General features: G+C 34.3%; 1 protein-coding gene across 1 annotated transcript; it reads right to left on the bottom strand.

Moving 5' to 3' along the window:
- Nucleotides 1–23,739: 23,739 nt before the first annotated feature.
- LOC127810947 (DAG protein, chloroplastic-like) lies at nt 23,740–25,990 on the bottom strand. The gene is made up of 5 exons (XM_052350587.1): nt 25,604–25,990; nt 24,592–24,689; nt 24,444–24,509; nt 24,189–24,350; nt 23,740–24,068 (listed from the first exon to the last, which is right to left on the bottom strand). Exons 1-4 carry the CDS (start codon nt 25,963–25,965, stop codon nt 24,193–24,195), a joined length of 684 nt encoding a protein of 227 aa, XP_052206547.1. The 5' UTR covers nt 25,966–25,990; the 3' UTR covers nt 23,740–24,068; nt 24,189–24,192.
- Nucleotides 25,991–27,744: the final 1,754 nt, after the last annotated feature.

The following is a 27,744-nucleotide window of genomic DNA, read 5'->3' as shown; positions in this document are numbered from 1 at the left end:
TATTTCCTCAATTTCCTCCGGAATGGACGAAAAGGCCATGCATCACGGGCGAAATTTCGGCGGTCGTACAGACCTTTATTGGATTAATCAAAATTATTGGCCATTCCTAACGCAGCAGTAAGGGATTGGTAAAATCCAATCAATTTGAATAGGATCATCATATCATATATATTACTATTAGGCTGCAAGTAAAGTGAAGTGAAGTAGGTGGGGACTCGATTTCTTTCACGCGGAAATCGTGGCCCAGTTGGGGGCCTCCTCCTTGGGTTGTGCCATTCTTTATATTAATCTTCAATGATGATGAATTAAATATTAAGAAACTGATCATGTTAATGAATGATCCTTGTGTAATTTATTGTCTTTCAGTCCGTCCTGCAGTTGAAATTGCAGGACACCGGATCACCCGACTGGATACTCGGACCCACCTGGGTCGGGGTATAAAATGATATGTGGGAGCGGACCAAACTCCCTCCCACCAAAGCCTAGCAGTCGCTTGTTGCTCTCTCCCTCTCTTTCGTTTGCGTCTCCGTCTCCTCTTTTTCTCTGACTAGCAGTGCCGTCGGCTCGCCTTCTCTTCCTCTTGTCCGGACCGTCTTTTTGCGCTCCCGCATGCCATTTAATGGCCAACCCACCCGGCTGACCCACAATCCTACCGGATCAAATTGCAGGACGGACTTAAAAAAAAGGCTTTTTTTTAGAAATAATAATAAGAATAAAAGTAGAGGGGGGCAGAGGAGGCTGGACGGCCGGCTTTATGAAACTGTAGCAGTCAACTTGCGCAAAAATCTAAAGGAGGACTGGGGCCTATTTAATGATGGTATATTCCGTCCTTTCAAAGATTTTACTTTTATTATGTTTTTGGGCAATTGGCATCTGCCCTGTTTGGATGCCTGCTTTTGTCATCTTTCTTGTCCTGGCCGAACACTGTTAGGTACTCCAATCAAGTGATAAACATTATTTTTGACCGACCAATGAAAATATTGGAAAACCATAATCCAATCGACCAATTAATGTTCATATCCAAGGGAGATTTAACCGTTAAATTATTTTTATTTTTTGGGTACGTGTGGGTTATAAGAGTAAGACAATTTCAATTCTGATCCTCAAAATCTATCATAGACGATGGCATACTTACACAAGAAAGGACAGTTTTATTAGAGGAGTGAGTGTCCACACTTATACAGTAAAAACATGGATTTTGATAGTTTTAGCGGATTGGTACTGCATTAGTAGTATGTAGGTCATCTAATATATTCACATTGGAATAATGTATTTGCATGTTTTCGATTGTTTATCAATTCTCGTGGTGCTTTTGAAATGCAAATTGTACATTGATAAATAGCAAATTGTATGTAATAAGAGTTAATTTTTTACGGTAATTATGTTAATAATTATGTTTTGGTTGAATTGCTAATTTCTATTACATGTTTTGTGTGACAATATTAATACGATGGATTCCTCGATCTTCAGTTCCTAGGATTTTGAGACTAGACAAACAATATATGAAATTTGTGTCGATGATTGCATGGTTTAAAGAGAGATTGCAGTTGAATCGATGAAAACTTAGTCGGAGGTATGTTAACAAATGATGATGTGAGTGGAAGGAGACTTGTGTACGCATGCAATTTGCTACAGATAATGACGCATTTGTATTTTATAATGATTATTATTATGCCAAGGGAATTGTATTTAGCATCCGAAAGGACTTGGCCAAGAAAGCAAGGCTATATAGCTAGATGGACCGATTGATTGAAGATATTAGCCTTGCTACAAGGCAAGTTACAAAAGTAGGCTTGAGAGTGCTAAGGCTCTGAATCGTGTCCATTCAAATGATAAAGATTGTTAGGCTAAGCATGTATATATCATCAAACAATTTTTTGATGGCCCAAACCATGAAATGTTTACTTATCCGAATAAGTTAAGAAAATTGTCTTCGTCATGTGCAAAAGAGTTAATGGATCAATATAGGTCAATAATATGTAATTAGGCAAAGATTGCAGAGCTTCTGAATTTCATTGACGATGGCATCTCAAATATCGTCCCCCAACAATGCTAACACCACTTGAGGCAAAAAGGGAAAATCAATAGGCGATAATTATTTTAGTGGCTCTTTACTAGTATAAATAAATAAATAAAATTATTAAAATTTTATTTTTCTTACTTTTTTAGATACAAAATTATTAATTAAATTTTTGTATTCAAATTTAGAAAATAATTTTTTTAATTGATAATATAACCAAATTATTTAATCTTTCTTGTGACATAGTTAAAAATAAATAAAATTTTATTAATTTTAATTTTGAAAAACTTCTTTCTAGTGAAGATACATTAACTAAAATAGTTAATAGTATTCTATAAGCTATTTATACATTTGGAAAAGAATCTAATTTTGTAAAATTTAGTATCGCAAGTGGTGTTTTTATTTCTATAGTTATAATTTCTTTTAAAATTTTTAATTTTGAAAATAAATTTAAACCATCAATATCAAAGAGCATATATATATATCATATTTTAGAAAAAAATTAAGATTTAAACAATTTTTCTTTAAGTTATCATCATAAAAAATTTATAATTTTATCTCTTATTAAAAACTCTTAAATTGTGATCTTGTTAAATAGTGATTGCAATATGAATAAAAACAATAAAATCAAGCAACCACAAATAATACAAGAATTTTTATAGAGGTTCGGCTCTTAAGAGCCTAGTCCTCTCTTCCAAGACTAAGTTTGTGTACTACCTTTTAATTGAAATTAGAACCAACATATAATCCATTACTTAAACAAGAACCACTAGTACACAGTCAGCAAATACAAATCTCTCACACAACAAGTGAGTAAAAACAATAAACTTACAACCAAAGACTGTAACATCCCTGAAATTTGGAGAAGGATAATAATTATTAATTTTGGTATTTGAAGTCATTATGGAATATTTGAGGAATTAAGAGAAAATGTTTATTTATGTTATTTTGAGGAAATGGGTAGTTAAGGTAATTAATTATTTTATTTGGGAGTATTTATGGAAATAGTAAAATAAATAAAATTAGTGGGTTTTTGGAAATTTCAGGGGTGTAAATGTAATAAAGGGAAATGAGGTGTGAGGGTGTGTGTGTGAATTTCGAAAGTTTTGGGGTGCTGGTGCAAATTCGGAAAGAGGGCTGAGGGCCTTCTTAAAATTAAGTTGGCGTACCATATGGTTGAAGGTGAGGGCTAGCGCGAGCGGTCGCGCACACGAGGGGGCATGCGGCAAGTCGCGAGATCGAGGCTCGACATGCGCGCATGCTAGGGGAGAAAATACTGATTTTTATCAGTAAAGGGCCCTCTGAAATGACATCATTTCGAGGGAGGAGGGGTGGTCGCGCGACAACCACTGGCCGGCCATGTGGCGGCCTCTAGACCGCCCATTTGCATTGCTCCCCAAATTGTTCCATTTTGCCTCATTTTTAAGCCAATTTTGGCCATTTCAGAAGCCCAAAATCGAGCAAAATGCAAGAGGAAACAGAGGAAGAAGAGAGGGTGCAAATGGCAGTGAAAGAAGGGAAGAAATGAGGGGGGAAATGAAGAAAATTGGGGTTATTTGGTGTCCAAAATATTTAGATAAGTGAGTAAAAATTAGTAAAAATATAGTATGTTTAAATTATGGATTTTTCACGGCTAAATTATGTGGATTATGCGGTTAGATTTAATTAATTAAAGTCGCAATCTTGTTATTTCTTATAGAATGCTTTACTTCGCATCGGGAGCACAAAAGAGGCAAGAATTGGGTAAATAAAGGCAAGCTCCTAACCCTCTCCTCACGTTCTTTATTTTCTGTAAAAGTCTTTATGGTTTCTTATATTTTAATCCCTCTCTCACTGTGATTCGGTTCCATGTATTAATAACGCAAATCCGTGTGGCAACCATCTTATGTCTTATATGTGATTAATAGGGCTATTGGTAATGAATTAAGTGAAGTAAGTGATGTCTTGATGTTATTCATTACGTCCGTCACGGGGCATCGTATCGCTCCGCTTTCCTTTGGGAATGATGTCGAACCTGTTGGGGCTAGGTTCTTAAAAGAATGGACTATGGTTTAGTTGAGTTATGTGAAGAGTCTTACTGGAAAAAAATGTAATGTATGGTAATACGTATTTTTTAGATGGTTGCCTATGTACGGGATGAAACGAGACCGAGAAGGGTATATTGACGTTTATGTTGCCAAGTGGATTAAGGGTCATGAAAAGAGGTTACGAAATGATAAGTATAAGGTATAAAAGTTTAGTGTTGTCTGTATGTGTGTCTAAGGGTATGGGGTACAAAACCACTGACTGTCGATCGTGGGTCGTGGTAGTTGATGGCTGGATGTATGGGCGCTAGTCATTGACTGTTACGATAAGCGATAGACGGGATAGAAGAGTTGGTACTACCAGATTCTCGCCGTGGGTTGTGTATATCATGATGTGTGTGCTGCATGGGGTTGGGTTACATTCACTGGTGGGACATGCTTTATGTGTAATGGGTGTGTGAGCATTTGCATGATCCGGTTGGCCTAAGAGCCGATTTAGGTTCCCTAGGTGATCTGGTGCATTTAGAAGCATTTTGCATGTGTGTATTCTTATGTGGGTGTAGCATGGCCTGATGCTTGGTTTATGGGGGCCTTGATATCATGTTTATGCTATAGATGCTATTGCATTTCTTATGTGTTGCATTGCATGGTGAGGAGAGTGATCTTGATGATGGCACAAGACCCGGTAGATTAGTCGGGGAGTGCGAGTTTTGAACTTAAGGTTGAATGGTCTCATGCTATACACATGTTATGAAGGACATGAAAAGATAGGTCAGAAATGATGATGTGGTAGCCTATATAAGGCTGCAACAAGTTTGTATGTGGGTCTTGGGCCCCAATATGTGTCTTATGTGGGCCCCAAGGACCGTTTATGTGCAAGGTTACTTTATGTTATGCATTCAAGGTGGAAGCACGTGTGGTTCATGGCACAATATGTTATTGCATTGCCATGATTCGCATGGGGTGTTATGAGAATAGTTATGTCTTTAACCTACAGCCTTCCTTTCAGAGCTTACTGAGTTTCGTGACTCACGTTTGCTTTCCATCATTCCAGGTAAGAGGATAGCCGGAGTTGGTAGGTACGCTTAGTAAAGTTGGGTCCAGATCATCGAGTCAAAATAGCAAGTGCAGAGTCCTCCTGAAACTAGATCCTCGGTGTCATGTGTCTGGGTCAGAGTAATGCTTTTATGTTTTTAAGTCAAGTGTATGTTATGTAAGCCCAGGTGGGTTCATACTGTAAACAGTCATGTAAGGATGGTTATTATGAGTTATATGATGTAAGAGAAAATGTATGGTTTCAATAAGGGTTGTGAGTGTGTTTTAGCTTGTGTTATTGTTCGGTATCATTTAAGTAATAACCCTCTCACGGATCCTCTTTGTGCACGGGGAGGCTCTGGGAGGCGGGCCGTTATAAAGACAATTTCAAACAAGTCATCAATGTTGAGAATTCCACCAAGTAACACATTTCTAGCACTTGATCTTTCTCACTCTTGTTTGAATGCTTTACCAACAGTTTGTTCTATGTGTTTAGCCTCCATACTTACCATATATATACATCTTCAAAGAACTAACTGTTGCAAAGAGAGGCAAAGAGCAATTTTAAAATTTAAAAAATCTTTAGCTTTTTCAGGCTACAACTAAAGCATATCAGCATATGTAGGTATCTTAGTTTACAAACATATCAAAAAAAATATATTGTATAAAAAACCAATTAGAGAAAGTTGAGGAGACAACCTGATATCAAAATTTTCCATAAGCTTTATAAGACAAAAAGATCATATGAGATAGAGACAAGAAAATCAAGATTTGTAAAAGTGAAGTCAAAACAAATTTTCTTCAAAAAGAGATTTTATTTTTTGCATGAGAAAATCAAGATATGATTTTAAGATACAAGTTGAAAAATCATTTTGTATAAATATACCTTTGAGCGTGCAACAAAAGAAATGCAAAAAATAAAATACAAAAGAGATGATTGTTGGACTTCAATCAACCTAAATCATCCATCAACTTAAAGCATAACTTCAGTCAAAGAATCGATCGACCTAACATTAGAGGCCAACATTCTAGCTAACTTCGATCAACTTAACTTAAATTTTAGTCGACCTAAATTGCACACAAACAAATTTAAACACCCTGCCTAACTTTAATCAACTTAGGCTTAACCATCAGTCGACTCAAGATACATAAACATGAAAAACACATATTTTTCTTCAAAAAGAGTTGGTAAAATGAATCAATATAAAAAAATATTTCTTTATCATCAAAATCTTATATTCTTACCTTTGAACTTAACATAAAGGAAACCAAAATTATCTTTGCATATTTTAAATTGTTCAAATCTATTTTAAAGAGAGAAAATAACATGATCAATTAAATATGTAAAATAATTAATTCTAAAAAAATCATCAATGAATAATTTCATATTCTCATTTTTATTCTCATCAAATTGTTTCTTTCTTCTTATTGTACATTTTTCAAGAAACTTTGGTTCTATATTCATTTGCTCTGCAATCACTTTAGCAGAAATCATAGAAAGTTTAAACCCATTTTTTTATAGTTTTTATTTTTTAAAAAAAGACCTTTCAAGTGATCTATTGCAATAGTAATATTTATATCTTTAGATTGTAAATATTTACTAACCATATTAATAGCAAATAACATATCATACCAAATAAATATTTTTAATAGTTATTTCCTCTTCATCATTAACATTTTTATTTTTGTCAATTGAAACATCTTTTTCTAAATTTTCATCACATTCTTCACTACTTTTTGGTGAATTTGAATTGATATTTACAAAAATTTCTTCACAATTTTCAACTAATTTTTCATTTAAACCTTCATTTAGTTTTTCTAACATTTGGTGTTTAGTATTAATAACAAATCTATCAAGTGCACATTTATGGGATTGAATTAGTTCTTCCACTTTTCTTTTTTTCTTATGTTTTTCAAATCCATATTCTTACTTTTTAATAGACATTTTTATTCAAACAATAACTAATTTAGAACACTTAATATTATTTTGCTAAAATAAAAATAATTATAAAAAATACAAAGAAGTAGGAGCTATAGCATATGATTATGCTCTTTTAATTGCACTAGTTGGTAAAGTTGTGATAAAACCTAATATTATTACGGGTATAAAAATAATCAAAATATCATCTAAGACACCAATTATAGTTTGATTTATACATAATTATTCAAATTTCGCATTCGCCAACTTGTAGGGCACGTCGTATGCCCATATTCAAACATCTTTTTATTGTGTAAAAGTCAAAACTATGGGCATTTAATGCTATCAATAATAGCTATATTTTTTAAATTCAGCATAACATTAGTCGAGTAATCTTAGAAGTTAGTTAACTAAGATTAAATGTTACTTGATTGCTTGATAATTTTACTTGATTAAGATTATCAGCTGCATAGTCATTACTCAACTACAAATATATGTTACTTTACTAAAGATTAATATTAATCGATTAAAAGCTTATCTTATAACCACTTGAGACTTTGAATATTGTTGAGGAGGAATTTTTGAATGATTAGAAGGATAATTCCAAATTATTAGGAGTGGTTTGAATAAGAGAAAAAGAAGGAAGACAAATCAGATCAAGAGAAGATAAGATGACAGCTATCCCTAAAAATTAGGAGAATATTTCTAAGGTTTATTTGTTGTTGTATTGTAAATCTAAAATTATATTTTGAATTCCTAGATTTTAGGATATAGATGATAGAATTTTATGTATTTATAACCATCATATGATCTAATTGAATGTGTGAAATTGATAGTTTCGTTCACCCCTTGTTGCTTAGAGTATTTCATTCTCAATTCCTCTTAGCTTGTTCATGGTATTAGAGCCACCAATTCAATAAGCTCCATACCTTTTGTATCTCCACATAAACGACTTCAAGATGACTAGTTCTTTGCCAACTAGTGAAGCATCGACGATCAGCCCTACAAGCTCGAGATTCTTACTTCCAATTGCTACTTCTAATTCCCTAGACAACCACAACAACCACAACCTTCAAATCGCTCAACATAAACTCAATAGGACTAAATTTCGAGAGTGGTCCCAATCAGTCTTGTTGGTGATGAAAGGAAAAGGCTGAGGTATCTAACTGGGGGAATTCCAAAGCTAGATTCTAAAGTAACAAATTATGAAGTATGGGATGCTGAAAATTCCCTAGTTATGGCTTGGATTATTAATTCCATAGAGCTAAAGATAAGGAGGACCTATCTATTTTACAAGATAATTAAAGAAGTATGGAAGGTTGTCCAAAGCTTATATTAAAATATGGAAAATACAACACAATGCTTTGAAGTTTTATCAGTCATACGAAATACTTGCCAAGGTAATCATTCAGTAACTGATTACTTTAATGTGTTATTTAAATTATGGTAGGAGATGGACTTGTTCTATGACATTAGTTGGGAGTGTACAAAGGATGGGGTAAAGTACTCTAAAATAATAGAGAAAGAAAGGGTATTTGACTTCCGACGTAACCTAAACTTTGACTTAGATGAAGTTAGAGGAAGGTTGTTAGGAACCAAACCCTTTTCCATTTATCAAAGAGGCCTTTGCAGAAGTTAGAAGAGAAGAGAGCCGAAAGAAGCTAATGCTTAGTGCATCACTTGAAGTTAACAATCAGAATGGATCAACTCTTGCTGCTTCTAAACAAAGGGCAACGTCAACTTGTGGAGACCCTCCGAAGGACAAACAATGGTGTGACCATTGCCACAAACCTTAGCCACACTAAAGAAACCTGCTAGAAATTACATGGGAAGCCAACAAACTGGAAAGGGAGAAATCAAAAGAAGCAACAAACAACTTATGCAGTTGATGCTGAAGAAGGTAAATGTAAAAATTTTACCTTAACCCCAAAACAATTGAAAGTACTGCTACAGGTTTTGAATCAAACAAGGGTTACAAAAGCATCAGATTTTGTGGAAGTTCCTAACCCAACAGTTTCATTTTCTAAACAAGGTAATTTTCGTAAATGTTATCTCTCTAAAATGTTAAATATGAATGATTGGATTGTGGATACCGGGGCTTCAGACCATATGACCGATTCCTTGAATGGTTTTTCTAAGTACAAGTAGTATGATAAAACTATAAAGGTGATTATGGAAGATGGTACCATCTCTTATGCTAAGGGAGAGTGCTTGACTTACCTAGTTGATTTGTGGTTAAAATCTATCATATATGTGCCTAATTTGAGATGCAACTTGTTGTCTATCAACAAGATTACTAAAGACCTAAATTGTAAAGTGACTTTCTTTCCAACTTATTGTGTATTTTATGACCTAATTTCGGGGAAGATGATTGGCAATGCTAAAGAAAGAGAAGGCTTATACTATATGGATGGAGCTGCTGGTACTCATATTTTTCCTAAGTTGCACAATTAATTTTTATCCTATGTTGTCTTAGATTCTAGCATACTATTATGGCACAAAAGATTAGGGCATCCAAGTTTTAGATATTTAAAGTTCTTTTATCCTCATTTGTTTGTCAATAAAATGAGTAAATCTTTCAATTGTGAGTAATGCATCCTTGCCAAGCAAACAAAGTTTCACATCCTATTCATTCTTATCAACAAACCAAACCATTCTATCTTGTTTATAGTGATGTATGGGGACCAACAAAAATTCTAAATTTAACCAACACTCATTGGTTTGTCACCTTTCTAGATGATTATACTAGGTTGTGTCGGGTATTTTTGTTGAAAGAAAAATCTGACGTATACAAGGTATTAAAAAATTCCATCAAATGATTCTCAATGTTTTCCAAACCTTAATCCATATCATTCGATCAAATAATGGAACGGATTATTTCTCAATAGAATGTGAAACCTATTTGAGTGAGAATGGAATTATTCATCAGAGTACCTGTCCCTATAACCCATAACAAAATGGTGTGGCTGATAGGACGAATATGCATTTTTTTGAAATAGCTAGAATCCTAATGTTCACTGGCTCAGTTTCTACTTCCTACTAGGGACAAGCCATTCTAATAGCTGCCTACCTCATCAATCGCCCCCCACTAGAGTTCGAAAGTTTAAAACTCCCTTGAGCACTCTCATTGTTTCATATCCTTTCTTTACCCAAATGCTTATTCCTCTTTCCCCAAAAAGTATTTGGATGTACAACATTTGTCCATCACTATCACTCCAAATTAAATCCCAAGTCTTTGAAGTGTGTATTTGTTGGCTACTCTCCCGCACAACAAGTGTTATTGCCCTAACACTAAGAAATGTTTTGTGTCTCGTGATGTATCTTTTTTTGAGAATCAATATTACTACTCTACCATACCTCTACAGGGGGAGAGCCTTAGTGTAGAACAAGGTATGGACAATAGGGATATTAGTGTGTTTCCTGAGACAGTTACATCCTCTACTCCCATTCCTAATTGTGTAACTAATCAAGGGGGATAATAGCAACAACAACAAATTCAAAAAGAAATTCCTAAGTTTCAGACACATTTTCAGGTGTGCTCTCGAAGAAAGGCTCTTGAATCAAAGCAAAACCATTCATTAACCCTGGAAACAGATCTGGTACCTGAGGATGATGAAAGAGCTGAAAAAGCAGTGCCTATTGATGATAATAACATAACAGACAATGCAAAAAGTATAGAGCCAAATGTAGAGCCTAAATATGATTTGGATGTTCCAATTGCCTAGAGAAAGGAGGTGAGATCATGCACTAAATATCCTATCTCTAACCATGTGGTATATTCTTGGTTATCTCCAAATTTCAAAGCATTCACTGACGGAGTTGATGAAGTGCAAATTCATAAGAATATCAATGAGGCTCTACAAATACCAAACTAAAAAATGGTTGTGATGGAGGAAATGGAAGCACTAGAGAAAAATGGCACATGGGAAGTGGTGAGTTTGCCTCAAAATAAAAGTGTGGTAGGAAGCAAATGGGTGTTTACAATAAAACATAAATTTGATAGGAGTATTGAGAGGTAAAAAACCAGATTAGTGGCCTAAGGATTCACCCAAATACACGGTGTAGACTATGATGAGACTTTTACACCAGTTGCAAAGCTCAATTCTATATGTGTATTATTATCCCTTCCAACTAATTTAGATTGGGAATTGCACCAATTAGGTATAAAAAAATGCATTCCTCAATAGTAACCTAGAAGAAGAGATGTATATGAAGATTCCTTCTAGCTTTGAAGAAAAAGGAAAAGTTTGTAGATTAAAAAAGTCATTTCATGGGCTGAAACAGTCCCCTAGGACATGGTTTAAAATGTTTAGCAATAAATTAAACCAGCTAGGGTAACAACAAGGACATTCTGATCACACTTTGTTCACTAAACATGATGCTAATGGTTTGAAAACTATTTTAATAATTTATGTGAATGATATTATTATCACAGGTGACAATCAATAGGAAATAAAGACACTAAAAGGTTAATTATGGTAAGCATTTGAGGTTAAAGACCTTGGACAGTTGAGGTATTTCTTAGGGATGGAGATAGCAAGGAGTAAATAGGGTATTTGCATCTCTCAAAGGAAGTATACATTGGATTTACTAAATGAGACATGTAAGCCAGGTTGTAAACCAGTTAGCACTCCCTTGGAACCTAACTGGAAAGCTAAGGAGGATAGAATAAAAACTGTAGTGGAGAAAGGTAGATACCAAATGTTAGTGGAAAAACTAATTTATTTGTCTCTTACATGACCCGATATTACATATGCGATGAGTGTAATGAGTCAATTTATGCATTCACCCACTAGCAAATAGCTTAATGCTGCCTATCATATCCTAAGATAATTGAAATGAACTGTTGGTAAGGGAATCTTATTCAAAAAGAATGAAGACTTGGGAATTTAGTGTTTTGTAGATGTTGATTAGGCATGTTCTTTAGAAGACAATAAATCCACTTTCGGGTTTTGCACTGAAGTATGGGGTAACTTATTGACATGGAGGAGTAATAAACAGAGTGTACTGGTTAGAGGCAATGCTGAGGTAGAATACCAAGCTATAGCTCAAGACATATGTGAGGTAATATGTCTAGGAAAATATATGGATGACATGAAGATACCAAATTCTACTCCTACAAAGTTATATTGTGACAACAAGTCTGCCATAAGTATAATAAATAATTCGGTGCAACGTGACCAGATGAGACATATGAAAATTGATAGACACTTCATCTAGTAAGAGATTGAAGATGGTGGTATCAATCTGATATATATTCCTATAGGTTTACAAGAAGTTGATATCCTCACTAAGGCAATGAACAAACAAGGTTTTGAGCTAATTAGAAATAAACTGGGAATAAAAAACATTTATTCACAAGCTTGAGAGGAGGTGTTGAGGAGGAATTTTTGAATGATTAGAAGGATAATTCTGAATTATAAGGAGTGGTTTGAATAAGAGAAGATAAGATGACAGCTATCCCTAAAAGTTAGAAGAATATTTCTAAGGTTTATCTGTATTGTAAATCTAAAATTATATTTTGAATTCCTAGATTTTAGGATATAGATGATAGAATTTTTTGTATTTATAACCATCATATGATCTAATTGAAGGTGCGAAACTGATAGGTCCATTCACCCTTTGTTGCTTAGAGTATTTCATTCTCAAATCCTCTAAGCTTGTTCAAATATATTACTTGATTAAGCACTTTTGTTACTCGAGTAAAATCGACTATTGTTATAATTGTGACTTGAAATTCAAATTTGACTGAGATTGGAACTCTTAATTTAACCGTGATTATGACATTAATTTTACAAATGTTGTCAAATTTGATTTTGATTGAGATTTATCTTATCTAAAAGAATATCCTTATGAATCATCTTCTGATAAAGATATGATTTTCTGTGTACATCTATAGATAATTTTAAGTCTATAAATAGATATCCAATGCTCTAGAATTAATTGTAGCAATATCATCTTAATGATATTTTGGTGTTGCAATATCACTTTTGTATTAACAATATTTGCTTAATGATATTTTATTTTTTCTGCTCGTGACTTTTCCCAATTTGGGTTTTTCAATTATGTGCTCATATATGTGATTGATGGGTTGATCATAGTTTGTATTCAATCCAATTTCACAACAACTATATTTTTCTTTTAGTTGATTAACGTTCCAAGTATAGTGGCTCACACTCTATTCAATAATTCTTACTCGACTAAGGCATTTAGTTACTCAATTAACATTAACTCCTTAGTCAACTAATGTTCAAGTGTAGAGACTAAGGAGTTAATGTTAAGTATTTGTACTTGGAATAATATTTTTGTCAAGTCTCCTTAGTTACTCGATAATGTTATTCCAAGTTCCAACACTTATTCAAGTAATGCACAATGAATAATCAATTAGTGCATATATGCTTTGATCTTTACTCGATCACAATAATAACTTAGTCAAGTACAACACTTGTTACTCAATTAAATCAATTCTTACCCGCTTAAAACAATGGTTACTCGATTTCGTGGATATGTTGAGTAATCTTCAAGTCCTAACATATCTTACTCAATTAATAGCATTTAATACTTCGAGTAATATTTGAAAGTTAGTTACAACTAACATTCTCAAACATAATTACTTGATTACTATTTAGCTTTACTCGAGTAAAACGTGTGTTAATCAATTAATGACCAATCTTATTCGATTAACAATCTACTTTTAGTTTCAAGGATATTTTTATCTATTTTGAAGCTCATGTTTTAAATCCTTCAATCATAATTAAAAACTTGACTTTTTTTTTTCTTTCGAATGATTTTCCAAAGCTCAAGTTTCATTGAATGAATGTATCATGAACATCTTCACTTGAGTTTTTCATTCAAGACCTTAAGTGAATGTATCTAACATTAATTCGTTCTCAAGGTATTCAAACTTGAACATTTGGATAATTTTCACTTATACATTCTCTTTGAACTAATGCATCAAGAATACTCTAAGCATACTCTAAGCACCACAAGTCATTTGATTTTACTTGTATGTTGTGGGCACTTAGGTTGATCCGTGAAATCCTGGAGTAACATTTTAAGGATAATCTTATTAAGGTTCATTAAAGTTTTGCGTTTTTTCATTTAACAACACTCAAAACATCCTCAAATGTTTATTAAAGTTTTGCACTATATATTCATCATAAAACATTTTCAAAACCAAACTCAACAATACGTGGTTCGAAGAGTTGGAGATAAAATGTGTTATTGATTAAATAACAATATTTTTAATACAAGATGTTGACTAATTTAACTTCTTTTAAATATTCATACATGTAAAAAAAATATAAGTGACTTCTAGAGAATGAAAACAAGTTAGGAAACACTTCAACATCAAGGGCTCTAAAGCTCTTAAAAATGCAATGAAGAATGTAAGGGCCCACTCTCGAATATTCCCGTTAGTATAGAATATTCGAAAGGAGGTCATTATAGAGATGACATAGAACAAATCATAATAAAATAACTCATTTCATTACTAGCAACAGAAACTAATTTAAGGTTCAGTTACACTTCCAATATCTCATGAGTTTGGGCTCGAAAGACATACAAAATAAATAAAAGACTCTAATGTTAACTAACAAAATAAAAATCATTTCATCTCAAGCCTCACCCAAATACTAATCAGGATCTTCAAGTTCGGACACGTCTCCGTACACCACTATCCTTGGGCCTTAGTCCCGTTGGACTCGCCCCCAATAATGGCATTTCCTTTACCTAAAATGACAAGGAATATCAAGTGAGCCACAAGGCTTAGCAAGCTCGAGAAATAATAAATAATGAATAAGATCCAAGAACATAGTGACACCAAAAAAGAGTAATCAATGATTCAACAATTATGTACAAGATTCATAGTTTATGAATTTATCAATTCAAATTTAAATATATCATGTCACCATGTACCACTATGCAATTGTGCATAAAATTTCAATGTCAGTATCAAATCTCGCAGACTCTCAAGCCATCAATCAACACATGCAAAAGTGCATTATTTCAATATAATCTCACAAATAAATATGGAGCCAACCTGTCAGGTTATGACCACCTCGTCCCGTGCCAGGTGCTCTAGGGTACCCTTTCCATTCGCGCAAAATAATAGGTACGCAAAATTCAATAATAATAAGAATGTGTCATATACGTGTCATGGCACATATGCAATTCAAGCTAGACCACCAACATTAATGCCAAGCAACCAAATGCGTATATAACTATCTACATGTTTTAAATCCATATACTGGTGATGAACATATCTCTATTAAAACTTCAATTTAATTTGGAGTTTCCATACAATTAACAGAACCACGTCAAGCACATTAGTTCATTTCCAAATTTGTATTGATTAGAACGCACAGTGGGTATTAAATTAAACAACCATACTTTGGTGAGAAATTGGAAGTAACATGTATTCGGTTATATTATACTTATTTTCAAATGCAAGTGCAAAAGAAGGAGTACATGCTCGGATAGTTAGCATATATATATATATTCGGATATATATAGATATATCTATATTGCAATGGCTAATCGATAGGTTATTCTTTTGGATATATATATATACATATGTATAAGATATATAACTTGGTCACTCGAAAGTATTTTGGAAGGTTGAGATATATATATATATATACGGATGAGTAGGTGTGTATAAACACATATGTACAGGGGTAATTTACCAATAGAAGGAAAACATTCAATTATCCAAGAGAGCATTTGAATGAGGTGTGAGTGTTTTTGTGGGTTATGGGGTATACAGATAATGGCTTATTCGAATCATTGGAGGGCCATTTGAATCAGGGGGCACAAACACAAGGCTATTCGAATAGGATATGTATACATAAATGGAAGTGATTCAAATGGGTTTGGGGGTGATTTGGATGGTGTATATTGTTTATATATGTAGGTTATTCGAATGACATATACATTTATATATTGGTGATTCGAATGGTGTATGCATATATATATATATATAGGTTATTCGAATGGAACATGGGTCATTCGAATGGTGTGTGTATCTATATATGGATGATTCGAATAAGGTAGGGGGTGATTTGAATGGACTTATGCATATGTGGGAGTGTGATTCGGATCACTCAAGAGGCAATTCAGATTGCTTAAGAGGCAATTTGGATTGGGCATGCGTATACATATATATAGGTGATTCAAAGCAGTAAATTCCAAGTTTTTGGCCAAGATTGACGAGGCCATTACAGACTCAATATAAATCCAAATAATGTGGGTAATATATCAAAATGAATACTAGGATGTCTATTTTACATCCCAATAAACGAATCTCAATTTAGAGATGGGAGCAGAAAGTTATAGGCTAAAGAACACTAGGTGGTCAGAATACAAGAAAATAGTAAGCTACGAGTTTCTTGGCAGAAATTAATCGAGTTGTTACAGGTTCAAAATGTGACCAAATTATTCAAATAATACATCAAATTGAATCCTATGAAGTCTAGTTTCCAATGCATCAAACAAATCTTAAATCGAATATCATCACAAGGAGATATACCTAAAAGAATGAAGCATGGTTAAATTCGCATGGGGCATATGTATTTATATGGGTATTATTCAGATGGATCAAATGGCATTCGAATGGATTGGAGTAATTTAGGTGAATTTAAAACTTTTTCAAAGGCCATTTAGATGCTACAGTAGCTTATTTAGATGGTTTCTTTGAATTTTGGTGAGAATGATTCGAATAGGGGTGTATCTATCCGGATAGGCTATTCCAGGCAGTTTTGACATCATTTGGTAATCCGGGTATAACTCTCTCGTCCAAGCTCCGATTGAGGTAATTTAAGATGTTACAGAACGAAAAGAAAATTAACTACAACTTTCATATTTTGAGTTTTGAGAGATTCTGGTTTCATCAAGGTCAAAATCAGGCTTGAAGTTGTTTCCATTGTGATTTATCCGGATATGGCTATCCTTTGAGTGTAGCATTCGGATGGGTTTGGTATATATATTCGAATGAGGCTATGCACATTCTTTTATCTTTTTACAAACTCATTCGGATGAGACACACACTCATCTAGATGTTACTCACATGACTTCTCAAGACTCATTTGGATAAGATACACGTATATATATATATAACATTGCTCCTTCGAATGTAGAACGAGCAAAGTTCCCCATCCTTCTCTAGCTATATAAATGCCATTCACGAAGGAGACTTGGGATGATTCAAACCCCAAAGAGACATCAATGAGACCTCGAGAAAACAAATAGAGAAATCCAAAGACACACAGTGGAGGGGAACCATATACAGCAACAGACATATATATATATAATCCCTCACAGTGACTAAAATGAGAAGGCTAACAAGGAGACTCGCACGAGAATAAGAAATAAACAAGAGAACTTGCACTGAAAATAAGAGAGGAGTGCAAGAAGAACTTGCTTGAGGAGATGTCCCAATAGAAGAACAGCTGAAACTTTTCTATTCAGGCTTCGGTCGCCAACAGAAAAATGAGAGACAAAGAAGAAGATGAAGTAGAAGTAGGGTACGGAGAGGAATGAAGGAGTAATGGAACAGTGGCATGAAAAAGAGAAGATACAGCCTAAAATAAGAGATTGCACACAACGCAACAGAGGGAGGGTTGGCAGAAAAAGGGAGTGCGTATAGATTTGCATGCCAACTCCAGCAATTACCAAAATACCCATCTCTGCATATTATAGACAAAAATATCAGGGGCTCTATTGACAAATGCTAACTTAATTTATTTTCTTTTTCCATTTTCTTATTACACCATCAATTCCATTATTTTCAAATTATTTATCACTGTGGGCCCAAACTCAAACCACATATATCCCATATATATATCAAACCCACCAGGCTTAATTTTTCCCTTGGGTTAAACCTTTGACCTCATTAACTAATTAATTGAGGCCCATTCACTTAAATTCCTGATCTCATGAACCATAAAATAAAATTATACAATCTAAAATTATTTATGTGCCATCAAAATAATTTATCATTAAATATTAAAAATACTTAGACCCACATTTAAAATGCTATTAAATTGATGTTAAGTATTAAAACACTTAGACCCACTTTAAGGTCGTTACAAAGAAGGTCAAAAATGTCAATGACAAAGGATAGTGGATTCCTCTTAATGTCAAGAAAGCACTAGATGAAAAATGGGAAGATCCCAAATGGTTGCAAAAAAGGAACTAGAATAGATAAAATAGACGCTTCGATGAAGGATTACCCCTTTACACAAGTGGTTCCATCTCCACAACTGAGCATAAAAAAAGAATAGTATTATTTAATTATAATTAATAATCATATTATTGCATTAAGTTTGATTACACCCCATGGTCATATTTATATTTAATTGTATTGAAATGTGCATCTTTTGTCTTTTGCAAAGCACTTAGATAAAGAGAGATCCAACTATTTTTGAACTCTTCACATACATCAAACATTTCAAAAAGAAAGAGAGTTGGGTCTCTTCAAAAGCTAAATGAATTGTTGTAAGTACAAAGCTTCAAACCAAATTTAATATTCATATTGTCATTATAATATGAATCTCAACTTTGTTTCAAATGACTTGCATCTTAATTTTTGTTTTAGCATGAGTTCACTAAGCGATGAAGGAGAAAGAGTCATGTGCATCTAGAGAAATGAGTTCTCAAGATCAAATTTCAACAACTTTTAACAACAATCTTTATATGGATGTGGTTGGAGGAAGAAATAAGAAGGGACGAGTATTTGGGCTGGGGACACAGGGTATTGATTACATGTCTGCCTCCTCTAGTGAGTTTAAGTATGTGTCTCAGTTTGAGCTTAACACTATGGACCTAACTTAACCATTGAGTTACAAAAGCAACAATAGATCATATACATACTCTTGCCCCTCTAGCTAATCCACCTTAATCAGTCATTCTAGCCACTCATGACCCAACCGTCACTCGTGGGTGAGTTTGAGGATTTTGATTATGAGAAGCCTTGATATTATGAAATTTCTATCTTTTTTTTGGGTTTTTTAATGGAGAACTTTACAATGGCATTTTTATATTTTTATTTCTTTGTTTGCGTATATTTGGAGGATTTTGAATGATTATTTTATATAATCTTTTGAAAATTTTGATTCTTGACTGTAGATCATTACTAGTGTAATTGTTGTTAGAATTGGGGATAATATATGTTATTGGCATTAATTTTTTCCCCATTTGAAAGTAAGTTTTGGATTTGTGAAAATTGAAAATCGAAAGAAACTGAAAGGAAATGGGAAGTTTAATTGCTCTAGTTAGAGATGAAATTATTTTTGTCTCTAAATAAAAACCAATTGTTTTATATTTTTTTGTGTCAAATCCTAAAAAACTTATTTTTTTTAGCCTTTAGAGACGAATTTGTCTCTAAATAAAAAGAACTTGATTTTTTAGACTTTAGAGACAAAATTAGATGTGTCTCAAGTAAAAAAAACAACATTTTATATTCTTAAGGATGAAAAATATTCTATTATTTTTTATAACAAGATTAGAAACTTATTTTAAAATCAAATTAGTGATATCCTCCTTTGGTCAAAGACAGATATAATAATGGAAGTTAAAATCCATCTCTAACTGATCAATGATGCCACTATTTGATGTGATTGAATTTCTGTTTCTAACTCTGTCTTGGATTAGTTAAAGACGGAATTTGAGTCATTTAGGGATGAAAATTTTCTGTCTCTAATTTTTTTTTTTTGGTAGTGTGTTGCCAACCTTAATAAGAGTAGCACTAAGAATTTGTTAGCACGCATGATAAAGTGTCAAACAAATACAATTAATCAAAATGAACTTAGAAAAACACAGACATGGTTAAATTTTGAACTAGGGAGAGATAGGGGTCACGAGGGAGGGTACACTCTCATGTTAGAAATTTAATCAATAAGCTATTAGGAAGACAATAGTTCATATAATCATTCTAGATGAACTACTTTTTAAGTTTGTAGACCTTCCTAGTTTTTAGCATTTGCATGTATTAAATTTCGCTTGTTTCACATATCACCATTGTACATGATTACTTTCAACTTTTTATCAATGGAAGGTAGGAGTGTTCAACAAAGCTGCCAGACCGTAATTTCTGGCCGAATTGGCCAATTTTTTGAATTGTAATTCGGTTCGATTTAAAAAAATGCCAAATTGTGCGATTCACGGTTTGACAGACCAGCGGTTCAGTGCAAAATCGAACAGCCCGCATATATATAATATATAATTAAAAAAATTACAAATTAAAATATTAAATATAAAAAGGGGCGTTGAACCCAAATCCTCTCTCTCTTTCGACTATTCCTTCCTCTCTTTCTCTCCCCTTTCCCCCAAACCCTAACCCGCACCCACCCACGCTCGCCATGTTTCTCTCCCTGTCGTGGACCGATCGCCGATCGACGCCAGCCAGACACCCTCTTCTCTTTATTCGGCTATTCATTCCTCTCTTTCTCTCCCTTTTCCCCCAAACCCTAACTCGCACCCACCCACGTCCACCATGTTTCCCTCCCCGTCGTGGACCCTCAGATCTTCGATCGACGCCAACCCACCGATGGCCCCCACGTTGTAGGCTTTCTAGTAGACGCACCTCTTAACACCGCCGTGTATTATTGCCTCATAACAATCCAAGACTCCGAGCGTCCTGTCGCCTTTTTCCCCACGTTCCGATCGTCGATTTGCCAGTTGCTGGTATGGGTCTCTCTCACTGAAGTAATGAAGTTGAGTTGATTATTTATTTACTTATTTTTGTCACTGAAGTAGTGAAGTTGAGTTGTATTTTCTGTATTTTTACTTATTTTTAGTCAAAAATTGCTATACATGTATAGATTTGTATTAGGTTGGATTTTTTATTTACTCATTACTGTTATGTATAAGCATTCTGTTGCTGGTGTTATTGAGCTGTTCCATGTAGTCCAACAACACTAAGCCATAACTCACTGTGGGTTGACCATATGGATTTTAGGTCATCAATTAGTGTAAATAGTCAGTTCAGAGCAAAAATACAAATTTAGTATTGGTTCGGTTATAATCGAACCGGCTGGGCCCGACCAGGATCAGACCGAACCAAATGCAAAAATTGTGAAACTACGGAAATCGAACCGAACCGAACCGCAAAATGCGATTAGGTTCAGTTCAATTTTCTGCACCAAATCAAACCGCAAAACTCAGTTTGATTTGGTAGAAAATCGAGCCTACGGTTCGACGTTTTAAACTGGCTCAAAATCAACTAAACCGAACCGCGAACACCCCTAATGAAAGGACAAAGTTGAAGGATATTTTTGAATATTATGTTAAATTTTTGTGTAACTTTTAGTCACAAGGGTGAAGCTATTGGCAAAACCGTTGAGGGAGTTTTAATGGGTTGGGACTTGTGAGCAAGGCCTTAATTTCTAGTCATAAGGGTTTTATTTGCGAGGGGTAATATCTTCACATGAGATGTATTGCTCGCATGATCAATCTTGTTGTATGAATGGTTTAAAATAAATAGACCAATCTAGTGATTGTGTATTTGCGTAAGTGAAATATGTGAGAATCTCCTAGTAGATTACATAGATTCAAGGATTATATAGCAACATAAAATATTCAAAGTAAGACTTTGTTATCCCTTGATATGCAAACTTGATATAATTCAACATATGTAATGTTAAATACAACTCATAAATTTGATAAAACATTTGAGACAAGTATTGTGGCTGTATTGAGAAGATAAACATGTTAATTTAAATGGTAATTATTTTTGAAATGATCGTTCTTACGCAATTCTCGCTACTCATGCTCTTAATTCTAACAGAAGAGATAAATTGCTGGTGTAAAGTTTTGTCTCATTGTGCAGAGCGAGAATTGAACTCACGACCCACCGGTGTGAATCCGATGTATCGCTTATTTGACCGCTCGACCTATATTCTAAGGACAAATGGTAACTATTCTAGGATCAGGAATATGAATATTTAAATATTATATTTCTAGAATATATGGGTAAGAAAGAGTATTTAAAGTTTTTAACCAAATGAGGGAAATCTTCTATGATCTATTTAATGACTACTACCAAAAAAAAAAAATTATTCTCCTCAAAGTAAACAGAGTGATAGTAATACTAATAAAGTGTCAATTGGTATTTTGACTTCATTTGTTAGAAAGGTTATTAGTGTTAATCACGGTCTTGTGAAGGATTATAACAGGGTAGGAGACGACTCTAGTGAAAATGCATTTAATAAAAATGAATTAAAAAAATATTTGAATAAAAAGTGTATACTTAATTTAGGAGTTGTTTTGGCTCCTAAAATAGTGTAGGGTAATCTCAATTATTTTTTTTAATTTGAATACTTTTTATTATAATGATATCTTCTTATTTGTTGACGTTTAAATTTGGTCGATTGTGATTCGTTAGTCTATATTGACTAAATGATTTTGAACTGTAGAGGAAGAAAGTAATAGTACATCAACTAGACAATACACCAGAAATTTTTACGTGGTTCGACCATAATCATACCTAGTCCATAATTGCTCTTTGATCATTTTTATAGAGTAACAGTATGCATTTTTTCATCTTGTTCTTGCAATGATTTTTTGACCCCTTATTTATAGTGTGGGGTATTTACAATTTATACAAAATTTCAAGTAGTGGAGCCACATCGTGAGGGACAATGTGTTATTATCTCTATAAAATTGGAAAAGAAAAAGTTTCGCACTATCTGGGGGTTGGTTTATCATTTGATAAGTACAGGTAGACATCGTCTTCAATTATTCTGCTCTGTAGTCTTCTTTGCGAGATGACTAGATCAGTCAGCGAAATAGAGGCATTGTTAGGACCTCGCTTGTCGTCAAGGTTGAAGCTCGGATTTAGTAATTACGTGACTTTGCCAAGATGTCTTCGGCCTTAAATTCATTGGGCTTCAAGAAGTTGGGCCCAATTCTTGGACTTTTCTAGTCCAAAGCAATCCAGTCAGTAGCCCAAAGCGGTTCACAAAATGCCCATCACATTATTTTATTGTGTTTTTGTGTTCATAAAGATAGTGCAACCTCTGATATGCATACAAAATGAAATTCGAAGCACCACGTTATGTAAACTTATTGTAGAGGAAGAAGTATAGGTTGTTGAAAATGAAAAATTAGACAAAGGTATTATTTTTAAATTATTAATTATTTATTACTAAAATATTTACTAATTAGGATTGTTTTAAATTGTAATATTTGAAGAGGAATGTGTAAGTTGATAATTTTTTTTAACTATTCCTTTATGTATGTATTTTGTTATTAACTTAACATTTAAAATATTTATTTTTTAACTAATAGACATAAATGTGATATTTTGTAGGTTGCAACTTAGATAAGGAAATGACAATGAGGTGATGGAGATGATTGATGATTTTGTTTGCATTATAAGAAGTTGATGACTTTGTTTTTTAGTGGATGGATGGATGGATGGATGTATACTAAAGTTGAATGTTAATTTGATTATTATTATGAGTTAGTTCTGTAGAGGTTGACGTTTAATTATATATATATAAATTTCAAATTGAAAACAGAAAAGAAAAAAGGGTGGAAATTCTTAGTCTCAAGTTATCTGGCAATTTCAATATTGGGTTTAAAACGATACAAATCCCATGTTTCAATTGACTCCTCTACTTTCAGATTGAAGCCTAGTAAAAATAAATACATTACCCGTTACGTTTTAGTTTTTAATCTTCAAAAGTTGATGGATTATTTTTGCATTATCTTATGTTTTGAATTTTAGTAGTCATGCGAGATGTAAAACAGACAATACTATAATTGGCAAGGTGGAGGTTGGCAAAGAGAGGGTTAAGCTAGCTAGCTAGCTAAGCTACATACAAATACATACAATTCTTTCCCAAGACTCGCCTTCCAATTTGCAACAGAATATTGAGTTGTCACTTAGATTACCCAGACCCCACCATCCGAGGCTATAATCTAAAACTACACTGCAAACCCTCATCATCATAAATCGACAACAAAAATGTTTTCAGAACCACAAGATGAGCCTCTCTCTCCCTCTCTCATAGAACAAAGAGCTGCTTGCTTCCACAGTTGATTGAGAGATAAAGGGTTGCTTTCACAACTAAACAGCATCAAAGAAACACATACAGAAAAATAGTCACAACCACATCCACATATATATAACAAATATCCCAAAAGGAAAGCAAGCAATGGAATGGACAAAACATGACGAATCAATTACCTTATCAGGAGGTTGGCTCTGATTGAGTCGTCGTTTCTCGTCTTGGGGCGTCTCTTTTTCGTCTCTCGTATCTTCTACTCTCATACTTGGATTTTCCGCGAGGTTTTGGTTGGTAGGTAGGGTATGTGCAGGGAATTATCTCCCCGTTTACATATTTATCGCCTACAAAAAACAAGAAAAAAAAAAAACAATTACGAATGGTAAACACGTTTTTTTTTTTATCTCGATATCAAAACTAAACTCGGGCAAACTGACCTCCGTAATCTTTGTTTTTCACATCTATGTAGGAATCAGGCAATACCCAGAGAACTCCGGGCAATCCTACAGAAGAGATCCAAAAAGTTGTCAAATTGAATTTAAGGTTGAAAATGGATGGTGGTTAAGTAGTAAAATCAAAACGAACCTTTGAATTTCTCAGATGTTTCCTCCGACACCGTGCACTGGAATCCGGTGTAAGTAGTCGTGCTGAAAGCATACATATTCTTCTTTGCTTCTTCCATGCTGTCTCGCCAACCAGGAAAACACACACGTATTGGTTGAAAGAAAGAAAGAAAGAAATGAAAAGAAATGCTTGTGTTGGCTTTGATATCTTTTCTTTTTATGTTTCAACAAGCTTTCCTCTAGTCACCCACAAGGTCACCAGCTCAAATTATCCAAGAAACCGGACCAATAACATATGTCCATCAATCTCACGTCCCGTTACCCACTTGAGTCACACTCAGGGGAAAGCAAAACAAGCAAATAAACTGATCTTAGCTGTATGTACAAACACAATGGATTGCCGCCGCTGCCAACCACCACACATAATAGCAAACCTTCATCCCACTAGTTTTGGTTGGCTTATAATTTATGTTGTTTGATCCAACATGGTATACGCTATCGGCACGGCAAAGGAATTTGTCACTACCATCCAAAAAATTGAGTTTCTAACAAATGGTCCAACAATGGCTATCAAAATATCTAACGTCTGGTTCATGCTGAACTTGGGAAATACATTGTATTCCTTGGCCACCATTTCCAATTGATCTCATGAATATTCCAATTGTAACCAAATCTGAACTTCTATTTCACACTCCTCTCTCCCCTCCGGTTCTCTATTTGGTTCATTTTAAACAATGTGATAAAAAAAAAAAAAAAGTAGCCCCAAAATCTTTTTACTTTACACCCATCAGCAACAGATGAAGAATCTAATCAATCTCCTCAATATCCCAGATTTTTTTTTTTTTTTTTGCCTTTCTAAAATTTTCCAACATTTAAATTTTTAATGCTATTAATTGCTAAAACAAACAGAGAGGAATAGAAACCAATTGGACTAATCCACAATTGTGATGAGTTTTCTTTTGCTAGATTTTCTCAAAGAACCAAATAGAGAACGAAGATAGATTTTACAAGAAACTGAGAGCGTAAAACAGAACCTGCCCAAGACGGTAGCGAGAGTATTGAGGTAGGTGTCGATCATTTGCTCTCTGGTAGGCGCAGGGTCCTTGGGGAACTCCATGACGATGAGCCAGTGATTGAAGTCACAGCCCGGTAACATTATCGTCTCCCTCGGCTCGCCGTCGCCCCTCCTCTTATTGCCGTCGAGAGCCGCTCGAACTGGGGACGTGGAGGCGGCATGGGGCGCCGAGCGAGGACGAGTTGGCTGGTGGGTCAGTGAGTTGAACCGGAATGGCGAAACGAGTTGAAAACACGGCCTAGGGTTGGGGAATCGGCGAGACGAAGACGAGATAACTAGGGTTCTAGGGTTGATGAGAGAGAAGTTGCAGGTGGAAGCCATTGAAGCCTATGAGAACCCAGAGCCCAGATGCCAGATTTGTACGATTCCAACTCGTACTGGATGGGCTGGGCTGGGCTGGATTGTCTGGTCCTGGGCCCGTAATTTTGAATTTTGGGCCCGTTTATTTTCAAGCATAATTTTGAAGTTTTTATAGTGAGATCAAAATTTGTTCAATATTACCCAGAAAATAAAAAATATATATGTTCAATTAAATTATTTGGGAAGAAATTTTTAACTCATGTCATTTTTATTTTTGAATGAGATAAAATTTATGTAACTGACTTTGCAAGATAAATTTAATGCATCGTATGTTGTTGTCGTTTTTCTTTTTCTTTTCCTTATTGAGGTGGATTCGATACGAGTTTATAAAACTAAAAATTGTTCAGCATTTGCTTGAAAAATGCAAAAGAAAACAAAGACAAATATAAATAAAAGGCTAGATGAATAATTTGGAAGGCAACAAAACAATATTGACCGAGAGAAATGGGCCACACGGCCTAAATAAAAGCTCCTACTAAATGGGCCTCCAAGCTTTTACTGGGCTCAAAATATAAACTAGCCCAGCCATTAAGGTACCCATCAAGAAAAAAGCCTTTAGAGGCCCATATAAACAGATCCCCATCCAGCCAGAGTGCCCAATGGCAATTTGAGAGATTGGGCCTGACCTGACCCAAATTTGCATGATTGTTCTAAAATAGATTGATTTTTTTTTTTTTTTGGATTTTCTTTTACATCTCAAACTTGTATTTCTACATCTTTCAAAGTCATAGATTCCACGCCAATAATTTTACTTGCCTCATTCTTTATATAGTCTGTCTCCCTCACCAACCCCTCTGGGCCTTTGCATCAAACCTCATCATCATCATCATCTCTCTCTCTCTCTCTCTCTCTCTCTCTCTCTCTCTCCGTGAAAGAAACACAAAGCTTAAAGATTTCATCAACTCAACATCAGCATATTCTCTATATTAATTAGTTGCTCTTCGTCTTCTCTAAAGGCAAGATTAGCATCAGCATTAAGGCTAACTGCATTCAATCATACACAAACCTTTATTGAAAATGTTATCCCTTTCTTTCTTTACCTTAAAGATGTTCCGTGCACTCATTATTAATTAATGATTTACAAGCTTCATACTTTCGTCTTAATTAGTACCCAAATGTCGTCGCAGAGACATTAATGCAGATGATAGAAGACTTAGAAAAAACAATGCTACTTGTTGTTTTTATCATTAACTTTTGTGCCTTCTATTCAACCAGTTAACATTGAAGTTAATCAAAAAGTAACGTTGTAAATTCCACTCGATTGATACTACTCAACAACTTCGTTAACAATGCATAACCAAAGTGGGTATTTTAACAAAGAAGTCGCTAAGATAGAGACCCTAGAATTAGAGAATAGAATGGGAGGAGCAATTTGTCCCAAATTTTAACATATTATGTCCCAAATCAATCCTAATCATGACTAAAATTTAAATCAGCACAACTAAACTGTTGTTGACTGTGCTAAATTTGAACTTACTAAAGCAATAACGCGAGGGACATGCTTGATTAAAATTTAACTTGTTGTGTAAGCAACCAACAAGGAACTTGTTGTTAATTGCGGATGAGGTGTCAAAATCAGAGCCATTGCTTTCGCTGACCTCCACATGAAATCAAGCGCCGAGATTCGTCTCCGGGAAGATGATCAGTGGTTGGGGTTGCAAGTTATGACGCTAGAAGTGGAAATCTGCAAACACAGAGCAATTGGCATTATTGATGACAAGTTTTGGGCCCCAGATGGGC

The sequence above is a fragment of the Diospyros lotus genome, chromosome 10, assembly GCF_014633365.1.
Source record: "Diospyros lotus cultivar Yz01 chromosome 10, ASM1463336v1, whole genome shotgun sequence".
Classification (NCBI taxonomy): Eukaryota; Viridiplantae; Streptophyta; class Magnoliopsida; order Ericales; family Ebenaceae; genus Diospyros; species Diospyros lotus.
This window is presented reverse-complemented; position numbering and strand designations above follow the sequence as displayed.

Excerpts from the sequence above, each read along its gene's own strand:
- LOC127810947 (XM_052350587.1), bottom strand. The coding sequence starts at position 25,965 with ATGGCTTCCACCTGCAACTTCTCTCTCATCAACCCTAGAACCCTAGTT. Across the intron at positions 24,690-25,603 it reads CTCGCTACCGTCTTGGGCAG|CATGGAAGAAGCAAAGAAGA; the intron begins GTTCTGTTTTAC and ends TTGGCGAGACAG. Across the intron at positions 24,510-24,591 it reads AACATCTGAGAAATTCAAAG|GATTGCCCGGAGTTCTCTGG; the intron begins GTTCGTTTTGAT and ends TCTCTTCTGTAG.